This window comes from Hibiscus syriacus, unplaced genomic scaffold (genome assembly GCF_006381635.1).
Source record: "Hibiscus syriacus cultivar Baekdansim isolate YM2019G1 unplaced genomic scaffold, ASM638163v2 tig00008013_pilon, whole genome shotgun sequence".
Classification (NCBI taxonomy): Eukaryota; Viridiplantae; Streptophyta; class Magnoliopsida; order Malvales; family Malvaceae; genus Hibiscus; species Hibiscus syriacus.
The window spans coordinates 388,059-410,269 of record NW_024062150.1 but is presented as its reverse complement, the minus strand read 5'-3'; the positions used below and the strand labels follow the sequence as shown (position 1 = coordinate 410,269).

The 22,211-nt window shown below is 33.7% G+C and overlaps 1 protein-coding gene and 1 long non-coding RNA gene across 2 annotated transcripts; one reads left to right on the top strand and one right to left on the bottom strand.

Annotated features, from left to right (window-relative positions):
• Nucleotides 1–8,098: 8,098 nt before the first annotated feature.
• Nucleotides 8,099–13,904, bottom strand: LOC120201825. Its single transcript, XR_005523681.1, has 3 exons — nucleotides 13,750–13,904; nucleotides 8,211–8,213; nucleotides 8,099–8,113 (listed from the first exon to the last, which is right to left on the bottom strand). It is a non-coding gene; the product is annotated as an uncharacterized LOC120201825 (long non-coding RNA).
• Nucleotides 12,817–14,177, top strand: LOC120201824. Its single transcript, XM_039202360.1, has 2 exons — nucleotides 12,817–12,886; nucleotides 13,776–14,177. Exon 2 carries the CDS (start codon nucleotides 13,810–13,812, stop codon nucleotides 14,092–14,094), a length of 285 nt encoding a protein of 94 aa, XP_039058291.1. The 5' UTR covers nucleotides 12,817–12,886; nucleotides 13,776–13,809; the 3' UTR covers nucleotides 14,095–14,177.
• The last annotated feature ends 8,034 nt before the right edge of the window (nucleotides 14,178–22,211 follow it).

The window sequence follows — 22,211 nt, the reverse complement described above, 5'->3', positions numbered from 1 at the left end:
CTGATGACTTTAGGAGTAAGGTTTTGTCAAACACAGGTTTTGAAACTACAAACTCAAATAATGCAGATATGTTATGGAAAAATATGGCAAATTCCATCATAGAGGTGGGAAAAAACACCCTTGGGTTGTCGACAGGGAAGGTCAAGGAACATAAAGAATCGTGGTGGTGGAACGACGAAGTCCAAACTAAGGTGAAGACAAAGCAAACTTGATTCAAGGAGTTTCGACAATGCAATAACGACGAAGAAAGATCGAGAGCTAAACAAAGAGGCAAAGCGGGAAGTCTAGAAAATAGTGGCTAAAACAAATGATAAGGCATACGAGGAAATGTACAAGAGATTAGACACCAAGGAATGACAAAACGACATCTTCAGGCTTGCAAAATCCAGGGAAAATAGGAGAAATGATCTAGGTAGCATTAGGTTTATTAAGGACAACAATGGTGTTCTTTTAGTGAAAGATCATGATATTAAGAGGGTTTGGGGTAGTTACTTCTTTGGCTTATTTAATGACGGTGTCTCTCCATGTAGAGATAGTACAGTTGATGGGTCAACCGACCATCATATTACGACCAATGAATGCCCTACAAGTATGATTGGGTTTGAGGAAGTCAAAATGACACTTAGAAAGATGGGGAAGGACAAAGCTGTTGGTCCAGATCAAATTCCTATCACTGTGTGGTTGCACTAGGAGAAGAGGGGGTTAAGTGGTTGACCAACATCTTTAATATTATTTTAGAGACTGCCAAGATGCCAGAGGAGTAGAGAGAGTCTACGGTGATACCAATATATAAGAATAAAGGATATCCCCAACGTTGTGGCAACTACAGAGGTATTAAACTACTCAGATATACCATGAAGCTATGGGAAATGGTGATAGAGGCTAGGTTGAGACAAGTTACTAGGGTTTCAGAAAACCAATTTGGCTTTATGCCAGGCAGGTCTACTACGGAGGCGATTCATCTACTTCGATGACTTATGGAGAAATATAGGGAAAAATAGAGATCTTCACATGATGTTCATTGACCTTGAGAATGCGTATGATAGTGTTCCCCGCGATACGATCTGGAAGACCTTGGAAACGAGACGGATCCCAACTGCTTATATCCGAGCGATTTGTGATATGTACTGTAGATCTACTACTTACGTCAGGATTACAGTTGGCGACACCGAGGCATTCTCGGTGGAAATCGGACTCCGCCAGGGGTCGGCACTTAGCCCTTACATCTTCTCCTTGATTATGGAGGATATCTATTGTGCTACACCAGACGGTGTTCCATGGTTTATGCTTTTCGCGGACGACATTGTCCTAGTTGCTAAAACAAAAACTGAGCTGAATAATAGATTGACTGCCTGGAAGACTGCTTTGGAAGAAAAAAGTCTAAGGATCAATATTGAAAAGATAGAGTATTTAAGTTCAAACTTCAGTGGGAACCAAAACGATGAAGATGTAGAAGTATGCATAGAAGGACACGTTATCCCTTTAAAGGAATGTTTCAAGTACCTAGGGTCTATGATACATAATGTTGAGTTAATCGATTGACGGAATCGGCCAAGAGGGGGGGTGAATTGACAATAAAAATTTTGGTGGAAGCTTTTGCAAAAAATTGAAAGAAATTGCACAGCGATTTAGAGTGGTTTGACTTTCTCAACCAAAGTCTACGCCCACTACCTTAGCTATCCACACTAAGGATTTTCCATAAATTCACTAATTTGTCTTTCTTTTGAGGACAAAGAGTAACCTTACAAACCCTCAAGAATTATACCCCAAATTCTTGAGAACACTCTCTCCCAAAGAGAACAATACAAATTTGCAAACTTACAAGGAAATCCTCACAAGGTAGATTGTTTGCACAATTCTAGAACAAAGAAAAGAACACTCAAGAATGAATACAATTGAGCACAATAAGTGTTCTTGAAAGCAAAATGAATATTGAATGGAAAATAGGCTTGAAATGCTCAAACTTGAGGTTTGATGCTTTCTCTTTAATTCTTTCTTGATTCTAGTTGCTTGATGTTTCTTGTTCTTGATCAATGGCTTCTAAGCTTGCTTAAATACACCTTGAATCACTTCTGAATGTTGGGGATCATTAATGAAGATAATATAGTCGTTTTAGTGTAAAATCAATTAATAAAACAGTTTGGAGCGTGGGGGGAATCGGTACCCCTTAAGAGGAATCGGTTCCCTAAGTGTAAAATTCAAATATTTCGACCGTTAAACAGAGGGGAATCGGTACCCCCTGGGGGGGGAATCGGTTCCCTCTGAGCATACTGGAATTTCTCGGAGCCAAACCATTCAGGGGGAATCGGTACCCCATTGGGGGGAATCGGTTCCCTCTGAGCAATCTGGAATTTTTGGCTTTGAGATGGTTCAAAATATTTTGTAAATTCTTTTTAAAATTATTTTAAGATTAAAACTTAATTTTACACTTGAGTAAGGATTAAAAATGACATTTGAAAGATTTGGAGTAATATTTTGATATTCGAATAATTATATCGAATATACTTAGAAAATCTTTTTGGAAAATCTTAAAATTCATTTAACTTAATTTGTTATATCGAAATATCAAAATGTTTTCAATAATCTCCCCCTTTTTGATATAACAAAATATTTTAGTAATTTTAAGATTTTGAAATCAAGTTTTGAAATTACTCCCCCTTACTTTAACACTTCTCTCATTTAAAACACTTAACACTTCTCTCCCTTTTTGTTAAATCAAAAAGACATTATAAAAGAATTTAAACAAGGTTTTCAAATCATTTAGCCAATTATATATAGTTTAAGCTGCTAAGATCATAAGCAAGAGAAACGTTAGCCATTAGTTTCATAATCAATATTCATAATTAATGTGACATGGTAAAATTGGTCATATATCTTACATGATGTAAATGATGCAATAATGAATAAATTTAACCACACAATATATAAGTTCAAACATCCAAACAAATCCAAAGTCTAACAATCCTCAAAATCAAACATTCCAAAATATTCAAAATGTTGAAACAATAATCTTTTAGTTCAAAGTTTTAAAGCTAAGCACAAAATCAAACATTCGGATCGGGAGGAGGAAAACGAGCTTGCATAGCGGCCATCTCATGTGAGAGTGCATCAATACGTTCATTCATTGAAGCATTGTTTGTGTGCATCTCTCGGAGGATTTCTAATTGTTGAGCTCCCATTGTGGATAAATGGGACTCTATAGAAGTAAAGCGTGAATCCATGGTAGCATATCGGAAATCGAATGTCTCCATAAAAGATTGAAAATGTGGAGGCACTTGATGCATTTGTTGTGCTTGCTCCTCGGGCTGTTCAGGCTCATCTTCGGCTTCATCGATGTCTCGCATTAATTGTTGAAGCTCGGGATCATCGTCACCTTCTGGTGGAGCTCATGAACAACTAGCTCCCGGAGTATTTTCAGACGATCGAACTCATTCACTGGTTTCCTTATCCTTTATCCATCCCGCTCTCATTAAGGAAAGAAGATTAATTTGTTTCTTTAGAGGAAATGAGGCATCTAGACCAACTCTAAGCCTGGCTTTAGAAAATAGATTACTCAAAATGCAACCGTAAACTAGAGATGAACAAAGTTTCTTGTTAGGAACAAGATTTACGGTTTTAACAATTTCAGCAAAAATGATCTGAGGTAGGTTAATTTTAATACTTTTTTCAAAACAATGTAACCACCAAAGATCCAAGGCTCTAAGAGTATAATAACGACCTCCGGATGGTAGAAACCACCAAGAAATCATTAGATGAAGAAAACGTTCATGAATGTCTAAGACACTCTCACTATCCCTTCTTTTATAACGAGATCATAAAATTTGTTTTTCATTTGAAATACCATCGTTATCTAATCCTATTGCCTTGGCTATGTAAGCCGAGTTAATATGTAAGAATTGTCATAGGAGGTAGGAACTAACTTCTATGGTTTCGGTTTGAGCTCGGTTTTTGACACAAACGGCATTATAATAAAAGATGCGAACAAGTTGATGATAAACTATATGTTCAAGGTCAAAAAGTTTATCAAATTTCCACTCTTGTAAAAGAGGAAGATATTTAAAATTAATATCTAACGTAGCTTGACGAGAAGGGATACGTTCTTCTCTAATTTTGTAAGAGTCGAAATATTGATAATACCAAAAACGATGATTTCTAGGACTAGGATGATTGAAGCACGAGTTTTGAATAGTCAAATTAGGATCAATGGGATTAGGATTAGGAATTGGATTTTCAGGAATAGGAGGAGGATTTGGAGGAGGGTTGGATTGACAGTTTGAGCGACTAGAAGATGACCTAGCACATTTAGGATTGGACATTGTTTAGGAAATCGGAATAGATGGATAACCTGCAATTTAGAAAACACATGTATGCAATTCAATCAATCCCAAAACTCAATTGAGTCCTCAATATTTCAAGGTTCTCTAAATCAATCCTAATGGGCAAAGTTTTTGAAAACTTTTGAAAAATACGGTTTTGAGAAACAATATATGTATAGTTTTCATAACAAAAACATTATTCAATCAAAACACAATAATTTGAATTTTTTTATTATTTATTATTTCGAAAATTTCAAATATTTTGGAAAATTCTTGTGTTTTTGATGAAATTAGTTGTAATGTCTAGTTTTTAATCACTAAACAATCAATGCCCGATCACTATTTCTATCTAGAACTAATTAAAACTAGTCCTATGTTCAAAATCAATGAAATAGAGAGTTTTAGAAAAATTTACCTTGAAAGATGAGATTGAGTGGATTTTGATGTTGTTTGCACGATTTTAATGATGATAGCAAGTTTAGAAGATGATATTTAAAGTGAATTCCGATTAAAATCGTTGATTTGAGGCAAAATTGGAGATTTGAGAGAGTAGAGGGGAAGAACGGAGGCAATGAGAGAAAGAAGAGGGTTTTAGGATATTTGGGTGTTCTGCCCGTGTTAAATTCCATAAATCCAGGAGGGTATCGATTCCCCTGTGGGGGGAATCGGATCCCCTTCAAAGGGGGGAATCGGTTCCCTCATGGGGGTATCGGTTCCCTCATGGGGTTATCGATTCCCTCTGCACCAAAATGCTAAAATCTGATTTTAAACACACAAAATGCTAAATTAATTTTCTCTAGTGGTATTGGTAACTCATATATTAAAAATTAATCATGTTCAAACAATCAAATTAATCTTTAAACGATATTTGAACATAAAATTAATTTTTCATCAAGAATCATAAACTCCCCCTAACTAATAGCAATGAATGCAATCAAATATTAGCATTTTTCATTTAGTCTTAAAAGTGCTAAAATTATTTTAAACACTAAGTGAAGATAGGTTGGTCAAACCTAATTCTCTCCTAAGTGTCCAAAATCTTTCCTTTTCTAAAGGTTTTGTAAAGATATCCGCTAATTGGTGCAAAGTATCAACAAATTCTAGAACTATATCTTCCTTAGTGACATGGTCTCTAATAAAGTGATGTCTTATTTCAATGTGCTTAGTTCTAGAGTGTTGGATGGGATTTTTAGTGAGACAAATATCACTAGTATTGTCACACTTGATAGGAATGGTACCAACTTCAATTCCATAATCAAAAAGTTATTGTTTCATCCATAAAACTTGTGCACAACAACTACCAGCTGAAATGTATTCGGCTTCAGTGGTAGATAATGCAACACAATTTTGTTTCTTTGAAAACCAAGAAATCAACATATTTCCAAGGAATTGGCAAGTACCGGACGTGCATTTCCTATCTAATTTGCATCCTCCATAATCTGCATATGAAAAAGCATACAAGCTAAAGCTAGAGTCTCTAGGATACCAAAGTCCTAAACTAGGAGTGTCCTTAAGGTATCTAAAGATTCTCTTAACAGCTAGTAAATATGATTCCTTAGGGCATGATTGAAATCTAGCACATAAACAAACACTAAACATAATGTCCGGTCTACTTGCAGTTAGATAAAGTAGAGATCCAATCATTGACCTATATAATTTAAAATATACACATTTACCTCCTTCATCTAAGTCAAGCTTTGTTGAAGAGCTCATTGGAGTGTCATGAGGTTTGCTATTTTCCAGTCCAAACTTCTTGAGCATGTCTTTGACGTATTTAGCTTGATTGATGAAGATGCCATCTTTTCTTTGCTTGATTTGGAGTCCCAAGAAAAATGAGAGCTCCCCCATCATGCTCATTTCGAATTCACTTTACATTAGCTTAGAAAATTCTTGGCAAAGAACATCATTAGTAGAACCAAATATTATATCATCAACATAAATTTGAACTACTAATAAATATTTACCTTTATGCTTTAAAAATAATGTAGTGTCAACCTTCCCTTTTGAAAACCCTTTTTCAATTAAAAAAATTGACAATCTTTCATACCAAGCTCTAGAAGCTTGTTTTAAACCATAAAGTGCTTTTGTCAATTTAAGAACATGATCTGAAAATTTTGAATCTTCAAAACCTGGAGGTTGTTCCACATACACTTCTTCCTTTATAAAACCATTTAAAAATGCACTTTTAACATCCATTTGATATAATTTAAATTCATGAAAACATGCAAATGCTAATAACATTCTAATTGCTTCCATCCTAGCTACGGGAGCGTATGTTTCATCATAGTCTATGCCCTCTTCTTGAGTATACCCTTGAGCAACAAGTCTAGCCTTGTTTCTCACAATATTACCACTCTCATCAAGCTTATTTCTAAATACCCATCTAGTACCTACAATAGATTTATTACTAGGCCTTTCAACTAATGTATATACTTCACTTCTCTCAAATTGATTTAATTCTTCTTGCATAGCCATAATCCAATGTTCATCATTTAATGCTTCTTTAATATTCTTAGGCTCTATGCATGAGATAAATGCAACATAATTACAAATATTTCTAAGAGAAGATCGAGTTGTTACCCCTTTGAATAGATCACCTATAATTTCACCATCCTTGACATAGTTGTACTCTCTTGGATAAGATATTTCCCTTTCTTCAATGGTTGAATTCTCAAGAGGATCATGAGTTTCCTCATTTTTCATTTCTTCCTTTGATGATGGTTCTCCAACGTCATGTTTAACGTCATTTTTATTTATAACACCTACATCATCATTCACACAAGAATTCTCCCTCGGAAGGGGATTATCATCGAAAACAACATGTATATACTCTTCTACAACTAAAGTTATTTTATTAAATACTCGATAAGCTTTAGAATTTATGGAATAACCCAGAAAAATTCCATCATCACTTTTAGCATCAAATTTGCCAAGGTTTTCTTTACCATTGTTTAAAACAAAACATTTACATTCAAAAGGATGAAAATAGCTAATGTTAGGCTTTTTATTTTTGAAAATTTCATATGGAGTTTTCTTTAAAATTGGCCTAATCATTACTCGATTTATAACATAACAAGCGGTATTTGTGGCTTCCGCCCAAAAATATTTTGGCAAATTATTTTCACAAAGCATGGTTCTAGCCATTTCTTCTAAAGTTCGATTTTTCCTCTGAACAACTCCATTTTGTTGAGGAGTTCTAGGTGCTGAAAAATTATGACTAATACCATTAGAATTACAAAACTCAATAAATCCAAGATTTTCAAATTCAGTGCCATGATCACTCCTAACACTAGTTATAGAGTAACCTTTTTCATTTTGGATTATTTTTGAAAATGTGATGAAATGTTCGAATGCTTCATCTTTAGTACTTAAGAATAGAACCCAAGTATATCTAGAATAGTCATCTACCAAGACAAATGCATATTGTTTTCCACCCAAGCTAGTAGTCCTAGTTGGCCCAAAAAGATCTATATGGATCAATTGTAATACTCTACTAGTTGATACGTCATTAATGGATTTAAAAGAAACTCGCTTTTGTTTTCCTTTAGCACAAGCATCACAGATTTTATCATTATCAAATTTAAGCTTAGGCAACCCTCGAACTAAATCACCTTGAATTAGCCGTTGCAAAACACTCATACTAGCATGTCCTAGTCTCCTATGCCATAACCAACTATCATGTTCATCCTTAGCAACTAGGCACAAATTAGTCATATTAATATAATCTAAATGCACCATGTATATGTTTCCTATTCTATGACCAACAAGCATAATCCGATTAGATGTAATGTCAATGACTTTACAACCATTAATATCAAACATGACATTGAATCCTTTATCACAAAATTGACTAATACTCAATAGATTATGCTTTAATCCATATATATATAAAACATTCTTAATTTGTATGGAAGAGGTATTATCGATAGTACCAATACCTTCAATGTGACCTTTTGAATCATCACCAAAAGTCACTTCCCCTCCATTTTTGATGTTAAGCTCAATGAACCGGCTTTTGTCTCCGGTCATGTGTCTTGAGCATCCACTATCAAGGTACCATGAATTTGAATTTGTTTCTCGTGCCTTGTAGCAATGCTCATTTTCCTACAAACATAGATTAATTTCTAATTTTTGGTACTCAAATTCTTTTGGGTCCATATTCATTAGTTTCCAAAATCCTAGTCCCCTTAGGTATCCATTTGTGTAGGATATCTTTATCTTTAGTAGTAATGAGCTTTTTAGGAACCCATATACTTCTAACGATTTTTCTATTAGAGGTTCTTTGGGGACCTCTATGATTGTAGTTTTTAAAACTTTTTCTAACAAAGTTAGATTTTGAATTTTCTCCATTTTCAAAACGTTTTGTTCCAACTTTATCAAAAGAAGCTTTAAGATAATCAATTTTCTTTTGATGATCATCATTGACCTTTGAAAGTAAATTTTGCAAATCCAAAATTTTCTTTTCAAACTCTTATAGTTTGATTTGCAAATCTTTGATTTTACTTTCAAGATCGTTGTTGGTTTTGGATATGAGTTTATTTTCATTTTTCAATTTTGAAACATCATTTTTATATTTTAAAAATAATTTCTCATAATTCGAAGCCAACCCATTATATTCCTCTAATAGCTCATCATAGGATAAATCATCAAAATCAGATGAGTTAGAGGTTACCTTAGAATCTTCCCCGAATGCCATCAAGCACAAGTTTGCTACTTCTTGTTCCTCTTCATCGGAACCTTCTTCATCGCTCCATGTAGCCACATGAGCCTTGTGCTTATTCTTTGATTGACCCTTTCTCTTCAATTGTGGGCAATCATATTTGACATGCCCTGGCTTTTTGCATTCATAGCAAATGATTGGATCCTTCTCTTTTGTTTCATTTTTAGGCCTTCATTTCGTTTGAATTTTCTCCCTCGGTAAAGTCTCATCATTTTTCTGAACCGTTTGGCAAACAATGCCATTTCCTCATCATCGTCATCTTCATCCGAATCACTCTCATCTTTTGTGGATTTGAGAGCAACTCCAATGTTTTTCTTCTTCTCCTTCTCATTTGGTGTCTCTTCAATCTTATCGAGGTCTACCTCATCTTCAAGCATCATTTCACGAGTGAGAAGTGAACCGATTAACTCTTCAAGAGTTAAGGACGTTAGGTCCTTAGACTCGATGATTGTCGTCTTCTTTGATTCCCATGATTTTGGGAGGGAGTAGACTAACTACCTCACAAGCTTTTCATTTGAAATGATCTCTCTATATGATTTGAGACCATTGACAATCGTTGAAAATCTATCCGTCATAGCTTTGATATCTTCATTTGGTTTCATCCTGAAATTTTCATAGCTATGCATTAGAATACTAAATTTAGATTTCTTTACCTCATCGGTACCTTCATGAGTGACTTGAAGTTTGTCCTATATTTCTTTGGTGGTTGTACAAGATGAAACTCTCCCATATTCATCTGGTCCAAGAGCACAAAATATGATATGGATGGCTTTGGAGTTGAGCTGGAACATTTTTGTCTCTCATTCACTCCACAATCTTGGATGAGTGAGAGGCTTGATGTATCCTTCTACTATGACAATCCATGCTCCCATGTCACTTGCTTGAATGAAGTACATCATCCTATTCTTCCAATAGGCATAGTTAGCCCCCATTGAAGAAAGGAGGCTTGTTGACGGGCATCGAATCGAGACTGGAGTCGAAGTTTGATGTAGTGGCTATTGATAACTTTAATTATCGATGTAACTCTTCTCGAATCGACTCAAGAGGCGATTAAACCTTCAAATGAGTTAGGCTCTAATGCCAATTGTTGAGTTAATCGATTGACGGAATCGGCCAAGAGGGGGTGAATTGACAATAAAAATTTTGGTGGAAGCTTTTGCAGAAAATTAAAAGAAATTGCACAGCGATTTAGAGTGGTTCGACTTTCTCAACCAAAGTTTACGTCCACTACCTTAGCTATCCAAACTAAGGATTTTCCACAAATTCACTAATTTGTCTTTCTTTTGAGGACAAAGAGTAACCTTACAAACCCTCAAGAATTTTACCCCAAATTCTTGAGAACACTATCTCCCAAAGAGAACAATACAAATTTGCAAACTTACAAGGAAATCCTCACAAGGTAGATTGTTTGCACAATTCTAGAACAAAGAAAAGAACACTCAAGAATGAATACAATTGAGCACAATAAGTGTTCTTGAAAGCAAAATGAATATTGAATGAAAAATAGGCTTGAAATGCTCAAACTTGAGGTTTGATGCTTTCTCTTTAATTCTCTCTTGATTCTAGTTGCTTGATGTTTCTTGTTCTTGATCAATGGCTTCTAAGCTTGCTTAAATACACCTTGAATCACTTCTGAACGTTGGGGATCATTAATGAAGATAATATAGCCGTTTTAGTGTGAAATCAATTAATAAAACAATTTGGAGCGTGGGGGGAATCAGTACCCCTTAAGGGGAATCGGTTCCCTAAGTGTAAAATTCAAATATTTCGACCGTTAAACAGGGGGGAATCAGTACCCCCTGGGGGGGAATCGGTTCCCTCCGAGCATACTGGAATTTTTCGGAGCCAAACCATTCAGGGGGAATCGATACCCCATTGAGGGAGAATCAGTTCCCTCTGAGCAATCTGGAATTTTTGGCTTTGAGATGGTTCGAAATATTTTGTGAAATTGTTTTGAAATTATTTTAAGATTAAAACTTAATTTTACACTTGAGTAAGGATTAAAAATGACATTTGAATGATTTAGAGTAATATTTTGATATTCGAATATTTATATCGAATATACTTAGAAAATATTTTTGGAAAATCTTAAAATTCATTTAACTTAATTTGTTATATCGAAATATCAAAATGTTTTCAACACATAAAGATGTGGGTGTAGATGATGACGTTACACAGCGTATAAAGGCGGGATGGCTAAAGTGGAGGGCTACTACTGGAGTTTTGTGTGACAAGAAGTTGCCTCTAAAACTTAAGGGAAAATTTTATAGAATGGCAATAAGACCAGCGTTGCTGTATGGATTGGAATGTTGGGCAATCAAGAAGGATCACGTAAGGAGGATGGAGGCCGCAGAAATGAGAATGTTTCGATGGGCATGTGGTAGGACTCTGTGGGACATGACACCGAACTCTGCTATTAGGATGTCTTTGGGGGTGGTACATGTATCCGAAAAATTGAGGGAGGGAAGACTACAGTGGTTTGGGTATGTCCTTAGGCGACAAACGTCGAATGCGGTCAGGAGGGTAGAGTCGATTACAGTCGACGGTGCTAGAAGGAGAGGAAGACCAAGGCGGAAGTGGGAATACTGCTTGAGATCTGATTTGAAGGATTTAGCCCTTACCGAGGACATGACCTCTGATAGGAAAGTATGGAGACTTAAGACCAGGGTAGCCGAGTAGTGCGGGTCACAAACATAGGGTGTAACATCTCTATATTCCTTTTAATGCCTTAGTAATAATTTCCATGACTAATATTTTTATAAGTTTCTGTCATTATAATTTATGAAAGCTTAGAACTAGGGTAGCGGAGTAGTGTGGCCTTAGTTTAGGTTTTAGCCTATTTGACTTTATTCCTTATTGTAACTTGCTATCGTTGACTTCTGTGTATCATTCTCTTTAGGTCTCCTTTTTTTTTGGTCGGGTCTTACGTTTCTGTCTATATTCAGAGATGTTTTACGCAAGGATTTATGCGAAGGGCTTACTTATTCTCATTACAGACGCGCATATGAAGACTGCTTATGAATACAGTTCAACTATGTATTTATTTATTTATTTATACATGCATTGCATCTTATCTTTATTTTTAATTTTCTTACTACCGGAGGTCTTCCACGGAAGCTGCTCTCAATCCTGGCGTTGGGGGCAGCCTACTACCCTACCTCCCCCTTACCCCATTGCATATGGGAATAGGGTTTTGTTGTTGTTGTTGTTGTTGTTGTTGTATGATTCCAAACATGAAAGCTTAAATGATAAATTTAAATATGATTTTTTTTTTAATTTTTTTTTATTAATCTAGGATAAGTATAAAATAATATATGTTCAAATATAGCTCTCAACAATTTGATATTGAACACTCATACTACGTAGCATTCCTAATGCTTGAATCTAGAACATCAAGGAATGTCAATAATTTCTTTAACACATAGATAGTTTGGTTCGTGCAAAAATAAAACAAAACAAAATAAATGAATGATAAAAATAGGTGACTAAATACATAATTTACCCTTAATTATTAATTATATTCAAGGTACCTTGAATTCGTTGAAATTATTAAACAAACATTGAAATAAGAGTTACCTGGATGTAGTCCAAATGGAGAACACTTTCCCATTTTTACCCCGCACGCGTTGTTTGGGTAGGCTATGATTAAACGACCTTTGAAATCTCCAAACATCAAAACTCCCTTTGTTGGCCCATTACTTGCTTCAAAAAACCCCCTCCACGCTGCCTTCCCCCTTCATTCCTGCTTTCCACCCTTTTTCAATATCACCGTGAGCCCGTGACACAAGGGAGAGAAGCGCACCCATTGTTTGCTTCTTCCCTTTGATCCATCCTACATTTTTACTCGAGTGTAAGTTTGTTAATTATTTGGTTCATTTGCAGATCTGGGTTTTGCTTAGTTTTTAAGGATGGAGATGGGTTTCCAATTTTATGTCTGTTTGATAGAAATATGCATTGATTCCCCTGGTTTTTAATTTGTTTCTGATTAGATTTGCATTTCGTGTAGATTTAACACGTTATTCTGCCTCTTCTCTTTTTGGGTTTCTAGGGATCTGAGTTGATACCATGTTTTCGGATTAAGGAATGGAAAAAAGATCTATTATTTATCTAACTGAAATGAGAACAATTTAGGTCAAGTGTCCGTCTCATTGGAAATAATTAAAGCATAAATATTTTTCAGGTGAAAGGGAAGTTGAAGATTTATTCTTTCTGATATAAGAATCCAACATTGATTAAGCTAATTAATGTTTTATTTGGAAAATATGGTTTTCTTTCCTGTTGAGACATTTTGAATGTTTACAATGTCATCGATCTTCAAGCTCAGATTGAATCTGTAGAAAAATGTTTTGCAAAGTTTTGTATTACCGTTAAGACTACTATACCTTTTTTTAAGACTTTTCTATCAGGGTTGATCAATCTTTCATATATTGGCATGTGTTTCACTTGATGTGTTCGAGATATACCTTCCCATTTCAAGTTTTGGTTGACATGGATCTAGGGTTCAAACACACGATGACCGTTCTCTCCCTTTCTCAAAAAGGAAATGAAAATGTAGTGAGGTCATCTTTAAAATCATTTCCACTGAATATTTAGTGTTAATATACACATACACACACATATATACTCGGTTAATATTCTGGTTCCTTGCCTTTCTTTACATATGGTGATTTAATGCATTAGCCTGATGCTCTTCTGGTTTTACTAAATAGCAACGAATTGAATTGGCTACATGGTTTCAGGTCGCATTGTCTAAGGACTATTAGCCTCTAAGCTATGGTTCTTGACAGTATTGTATCTTCTCCCCATCGGAGGTCGGGATCTATGAGGAAGCAATTCCCGAAAGATGAGTTGGGTAGCTGGTCAACACTTGTTCAGAGGCACAGGTTCCTCTTAACAGCTTTGGGACTCTTAACATTCCTGTGTACCATCTACCTTTACTTTGCTGTTACTTTAGGGGCAACAGATGCATGTTCCAACTTGACAGGAACGCAGAAAGCAACGTGTAAACTGCAGCATGCGAGGTCGACTCTATCCCATGGAAAACTGAAATTCTTTTAGCATGTTTATGAGAAATCACTAGTTGCTTTCGTTATATAATAGTATTTGTTTCTAGGCAATTCGAGGGTATTTATTGAACTTGAGAAAATAAACACAATTCATTTATAGGTGATTAGTTTGTGTGGGAGTACTTTGTTGGTGTTTGTATACAGGTCTTAATCTGTGCAGGGGACTGTTCTGCAAAACCTATTTTAATGAATTAATCTTATGAAGAAGCTGATTTATTATTCAATGTGCTGGAACAGCATTTATCGTTCATGTATATTACAAATTTTGAAGTTCAATACTGGCCATTTGGTTTTCTTCAGCTCTGATTATTATGTATTGAATCAAAGCATATGAAAGATCCATCTTATTTCACTTGGCAACCATGTTATGCGATCCCGGTGGATGTCGATAATGGATGCATGTTATCTTTTGTCCCCTTGCCAGTTGGTTCTGTTGTGTGGAGGCTTAATGTAAGGTTAATTTGCGGCGAGTTTTAATCTAAATTGTTATCATGTACAATTTAGAAAGTTATACAATTGGTAATAATGTTATATTGTGACGGTTTTAACCTAAAATGTTATTTGTCTATTCTAAAAAATAATTTTCGTTACAATTAAGATATTTCTTGGATTGTTATTGGAATAATTATGTAATTATATGATTTGTTAAGGAAAAGGTAATATTTTTAATTTCAAGCTAAAATGTTATTCAATTTACTCTAAAAATTTAAACTCTATAAATTTTCGGTTATAACTTATTTTTTTTTAAAAAATCTTATATTAACCAGCATCATTTTAGACTTGTGTATTTCTTGGGAGGAGAGCATTGTTCTGTCAGCAAAATTAATTCAGCTAATCCTACCCCCCAAGCGCTAGAGGAGTATTTGCTTCACTACATAATCATACATGAATTGCTGTAGATAATCTCTTAATACAAATGCCTAAGGTCCAGTTGGTTTCAAGAGTATAATAACATTGGGTTTTAAAGCATTAGGGTTTGGATAATTTCTGTAGATGAATTTGAGATGTAATTTGATTTGTTTATGGATAAATTAGTATTTTATATAAAATTTAAGGTTAAATTAGTATTACATCTAAATCAAGGGTCAAGTTAAAATTTAACCATTTTTACGGATGTGTTAAGACATATCAAAAATAAAAGTGACCAAAACGTATTTTTTTTAAACTAGTGACTAAAAAAAGGATGAATAAAAACAAAAGGGATTACTAGTGTAGTTTACACTTAATTTTTACAAAAGAGAAGTGCGTTCAAATACAATGGCATTTCCGTTCATTTGTTCCACCATCGCATCCTTCAGGTCAGGGTCCGAGGGTTCAGTTCAGAGATCCTTGGACTGGTCAGCCTTTGACCAGCCTCAGAGAAGTACCGGTCAATGACCAGTGGTCGCCATATTTCTCTCATTTTCACTACAAAAATGATTGAATGATAGGATGAGCAGCTTCCCCTCTATGGCATCTGTGACTCACATCAGAAGTACGAACTTGTGAAAGCTTTGCTTTGCTTTAAGTAACTGAAACCAAACCACTTTAGTGGTAAAGAATCATTCTTCAAAATTTTGGATTCGAGCATTATAAATATTTGTGATATAAACGTTTAATGTAAAATGATTAAGAATTATCTTTGAATATATATTATCTTATACTTATCCCAGAGTAATAAAAAAGTAACGTTTTTGAACAAAAAAATTAGGATTTTTACATCCCGTATTTGCCATGAACAGGGATTTATTATTCATTATATAACGATAGCAGTGTCATCTAATATAATCATTGTATGATTGCGATATCCGTAGTCACTGCAATAGTGTTCGTTGTATATACAATCATGATAAACACAGCGCAACTAAAAACGCGATCACAATTACAATTTAAATACATGTCTTCAACAAATGAAGGAAAAAGTTGATATTATCTAGTGGATGATAACTAGAGAAATATCAACAAGAGAATTAAAGAGTAGCGTCTATGACCAACAATAAATTAATCTAGTGGATGATTTTTAGATTTTTTAAGTAAAGTTTGAATTTTAATATTTGTAAATAAAGTAAATTGGGTTAGAAGATCACCCATAATAAGTCTACAAAATTTAATTTAAAATAATCGATGAATGGACCTAACAGCCATGGATTAAATGAAAAAAATAGTGCATGTAGTCGTATACCATATATGGCAGTATGCTTTCCTCTAAGATAACCCAAAATGCGCAACAATTTGCTTATATTTAACTTCCCTTGTTAAGACACGGGAGTTTAAATACCAACAGAAATCCACTAGAAATTTTTCTATGGATTTTTCTCACCACCTTATTGCTGGTTCCTATTAATTAAAATATTTCATATCATTAAATTCGTTTAATATTTTAATTTTAACTACAAAATTAATTATAATTATACCTTAAAGATATTCAAAATTTATAGGATAAAAATGATTGAAAACTATAAACATAAATTTCTCTAAAAAGTAAGTTAAAAGTAGGGTAAACTACACAAATGGTCATTAATGTTTGAGTAAGTTTTAGTTTTATCTACTGAAGTTTCAAAAGTAACAAATTGATCACTAACGTTATCGATTTATAACAAATAAGTCACTCACCGTTAACTACCGTTATTGCAGTAACGGAATGATGATGTGACACGTTAGTTTGACCATACAAGGTGACTTATCTTGATAACTCATTCACTTTCCCTTATTTTCTTAGCAACTAAACAAACATTTTCTTCTCTCAAACAAATATCTAAGAGAGGATTTTCAGCAATTCCTCTATACATTTGGGGAGTAATAAATTCCTCTACGTTAAAAACTCGCTCTTAATAAATCCACCATCATTGTTCTCTATTCATGGCGGGAATCAGGGGCGGATGTACATGGCTCCTTAAGGGAGCTATTGCACACCTATTATTTTGAGAAAAATCTTAAATTTAGTTTAATTTGTTAATATGAATAGAAAAAAAATAAGAAAATTTTCATACCCAAAATTTTTTAGAATAGGGTATTAAAATTTTGGACCACAATTTTTTAATTTCTAGATCTACCACTGGCGGGAACCCAATTCCATTTGCGGCTTCAATGGAATCACTTGTGACGATGAAGGTCAAGTTGGTGATGTTGAAAGTGGCAAGGATGTATTTAGTGGGGAGCGATCGATAAATGCATCCCAAGACCATAGTCAACTTCCTCAATGTGGAAAAGACAAATTTATGATAATATCGATTTAGTGGGGAGCGACCGATAAATGCATCCCAAGACCATAGCCAACTTCCTCATTGTGGAAAAGACAAATTTATGATAATATCGATTGAGCTGGGAGGTTAACCTAATAATACAGTTCTCTAATGGTGGGAATAGAATATTTGGTAGCAGCTGGTACAGAAATCTGTTGAAAAACTCGAACGCAAAGCTCTATGCATTTAAGGGGACTGTCAGAATATTCGGGCTGGAGCAATGTCACTGCACCAAGAACTCTCATGATCTTTGAAATCCATGAATCCCAGCTCATTGCTTCAACGACCAACGTCTTACCTTGGCTTTTCCCTGTTAAAATGGAACTTCTTATTTTTCAGATTTCCCATTTAAAAATCCATTTAACCTATGCTACTTCGACACACAGATAATATAAGTAATTGAGCTTATTATCTTAGTTTTGCCATCACAAATCAAGAACAAATACCGCAAATAACATTGATTCCCCCATAACTTCTATAAAGAGAGGAACACAACAAGTGAATCACAAGAAGATGGATAAAGAAACAAATAGAACGATTAAGATATTTGACACTGAAATAGAACCAATTAACGGTTGATAATTACTTGAACGTAAAAAACAAAAAATAAAGAGAAGCTAATGAGAACAACAAACTACATGGCATATAAATGCACCAAAAATGATGAGGCTACTAGAATCCTTCAAAGATACCAGAAGCCGAGGAGTTAGGACTTAGGAGAGCCTTCTTTATCACTTTTATTTCCTCTAGTATACTATACTACTATTTGTTATATATTGAATCGAGAACAATCTTGGTAGTTTAAAACGATAACATTAGTGATTGATTTTTTACTTTTGAAACTTCAATAGAAAAAAATGAAAATTTACTCAAACATTAGTGATCATCTGTGTAGTTTACCCTTAAAAAAGTAAGTATGCCAAAAAATAGTACACAAAACATATAAATATTATCAATCTTGACCTTATTCGTCAATCTATCATCATTGTTGTGTCTTGAATCAATATGAATTCGTTATTTTTTTTGTCAACTTATTTAATTGCAACTGCAATTAATTGTCTTTTAATTCTAACCTCCATTCCTTTGTTTAGCTTCATAAGAAAACTAAAATACATAAATAAATAATTTAGGTAAATGAATAGTTTGAGTGATTTATGATAATTTATTTTTTTAATGATTTGAGTTAAAATAACAATATTTGTAACAAATAAGACAATATATGAATAATCGAGCCTTAAAAAAAAGACTTTAATTCAAAGATATGAAATTTGAGAAATATGGACTTCCTTTCCAAAATAAAAACGGGTTTAGAAACTACACATTTAGTATCATAACTATCATTTTATTTCGTTTTGGCTACCTAAATATTTTTTGTTTTAAAATCATATTTAAAATTATATTTTGATTTCAATTTGGTCATCCATCATTAAAAAATTAATAGTGATACTGACATTTTATCATAAGATAGTGCCACATCATCATTAGAATTTTTTAAAAAAAATACTAAATCAATAGTTATGTTAATTTTTTAACAACTGATGACCAATACGAAATCAAAACATAACATTAGATATATAATAAAAAAATAATAGTTAAATGACTAAAAAAAATAAAAATAATAATTTGAGCACTAAAAGGTGTAGTTTACCCGAAGTAACTTCATATGGTCAAACAAAGGCAGCAACGACCAAAATGATAGTAGTAAATTGTGGGAGATGAGAAGAAATAATTCAAAGCATGTGCTGCTACTTTCTGGAAGCTTACGCAAAACAAGTGTTTCCAAATGACACCAAGTTGCGTAGGTATCATCCAATACTTTGAATGTTCTTTGTGCAGTAAAAGCTTGATTTTGACTTTTTTTACCTGCCACAGGCAGACACTGGTGTCATATTTACCACAAGTAATTTTATAGTAATGGCTCCTTCAATATGGTTACCATTTTTATACAATACTATCAGTTTCTGTTGTTAAACTTCGAAGTGATAACATGCGATTTTCTCTACTTTTATTCGATTATAAGATTATTATTACTCAATCAATTAATAAATTTATAGATGTATTAATTATTTGAAGTAATTTAAGAAAGAATTCTCTTATATATAGGGATGGGCATGAGGCACAAATCCGATGGGAAATCGGTTTTTTTTTAAAAGTTCGAGTTCAAGTCGGATGGGTTGGGTTTTTTTAAAGGTGGTGTTTGAATCGGGTTCGGATTTAAGATGAAAATACACGACCCGACCCGAAAAAATATACTTTTACCTTATATATTTAGGGATAATTACAATAATAATCATCTATATATATATATTTTTCAATTAAATTCATATTTTTATTGAATAATAATAATAATAATAATTTTATTATTATTTCGTGTCAAGTCATGTCGGCTTCTGGTTTTATCTAAGAAAGTAGGATCGGATTCAAGTAGAGTGAGAATATAAAATTTTCAGATCGGGTCGGATCGGACAAAGGGTATAAATTTTTTTAATCAAGTTGGATTGGCTCAAACCCGACCCGTACCCATCTCTAATCTAATCCTATCTAACTTCAAGTTCTTGTTAATTTTTTTTGATGAAATAAAGATGTAAGCTTGCATCTAGTGTGCTACTACCACATTACAATCAAAAGAATCCTGTTGTATTAAACTAAGTATTTCCGGCGGTGGAGAGTAGAAAACTGTCTAAACATCGGCTCTTGTTGCTGCTAACGTTGCTAGTTTATTGGCAACTTTATTCGCATCCCGGTTAATATGTTTCAAAGTAACTGACCATTCCTGATTAAATAGATATAATGATAAAAAAAAGTTGTTATCTATGTTTGATTAAATAGTTAGTTTGTTTTTTTATTATTTTTTATAGTTTTTGATTCATAATATTTTATTTTTGAGGCAAAAAGACTCTCAATGAATAGAAATCGTTAATTAATAAATTATCAACGTTGCAAAATATAGATTTTTTATCCTAAAATGAAACGGTGAAGATTAAAATGTTCTAAAAAATGATATAGACTAAAGTGACTACTTAATCAAATTTTTGAAGCCTTTTTACTCTAAAAAGATATTGTGAGCTAAAATACTAAAAAAGTGAGACAAAATAAGTATTTTGTTGAGTTAATCGATTGACGGAATCGACCAAGAGGGGGGTGAATTGGCAATTAAAATTTTTGTGGAAGATTTTGCAGAAAATTGAAAGTAATTGCACAGCGATTTACAGTGGTTCGACTTTCTCAAACAAAGTCTACGTCCACTACCTTAGCTATCCACGCTAAGGATTTTCCAACAAATTCACTAATTTGTTCTTTCTTTTGAGGCCAAAGAGATAACCTTACAATTCCCTCAAGAGTATACCCCAACTCTAGAGAACACTCTTTTTCCTAAAGAGAAGATTACAAATTTGCAAACTTACAAGAAAACCTCACAAGGTAAGATGTTTGCACAATTCTAGAACAAGAAAAGAACACTCAAAGAAAATTACAAATGAGCACAATAAGTGTTCTTTGAAAGCAAAATGAATATTGAATGAAAATTGGCTTGAATTGCACAAACTTTGTGTTTGATGCTTTCTCTCTTGTTTCTCTATGATTTCTTTTTGATCAAGGGCTTCAGAACTTGTTTAAATACACCTTGAATCACTTCTGAACGTTGGGGATAATTAATGAAGATAATATAGCCGTTTTAGTGTGAAAACAATTAATAAAACAGCTTGGAGCGTGGGGGGAATCGGTTCCTCCTTATAGGGAATCGGTTCCCTAAGTGTAAAATTCAAATATTTCGACCGTTGAACAGAGGGGAATCGGTACCCCCTATGGGGGAATCGGTTCCTTCCGAGCATTCTGGAAATCTCGGAGTCAAACCATTCAGGGGGGAATCGGTACCCCCTATGGGGGGGAATCGGTTCCCTCTGAGCAATCTGGAAATTTTGGCTTTGAAATGGTTCGAAATACTTTGAAAGATTATTTTGAAATTGTTTTAAGATTAAAACTTAATTTTACACTTAAGTAAGGATTAAAAATGATTTTTGAAATATTTTGAGTAATGTTTTGATATTCGAATAATTATATCGAATATACTTAGAAAATCATTTTGGAAAATCTTAAAATTCATTTAACTTAATTTGTTATATCGAAATATCAAAATGTTTTCAACAATCTCCCCCTTTTTGATATAACAAAACATTTTAGTAATTTTTAAGATTTTGAAATCAAGTTTTGAAATTACTCCCCCTTACTTTAACACTTCTCCCATATTTATCATTTTAAAAACACACACTTAAAACACACTTCTCCCCCTTTTTGTTAAATCAAAAAGATTCAAATAAACGTGAAAAATATTTAAGCCGTTTGATTAGGTATATGTATGCATAAGCTGCTAAGATCACAATTAAGAGAAACGTTAGCCATTAGTTCCGTAATCAATATTCATAAATAATGTGATATGACAAAATTGGTCATATTGCTAATAATGATGTAAATGATGCAATAACGAATAAAACACACCAAACATATAAGTTCACACCATCCATAAATCCAAAATCCAACAATCCACAAAATCAAACAATTCAAAATGTTGAAACAATATTCATTTTGTTCAAAGTTTTAAAGCTAAACACAAAATCAAGCATCCGGATCGGTAGGAGGAAAACGGGCTCGCATAGCAGCCATTTCATGAGTTAGTTCATTAATACGAGCATTGGTTGCTTCATTGTTTGCACGCATCTCCTGAAGAATCTGTAATTGTTGAGCTCCCATTGTGGATAAATGAGACTCTATAGAGGAAAAGCGCGAATCCATTGTCGCATAACGGAAATCAAATGTCTCCATAAAGGATTGAAAATATGGAGGCATTTGAGTCGATTGTTGTGCGTGCTCCTCGGGTTGTTCAGGTTCTTCT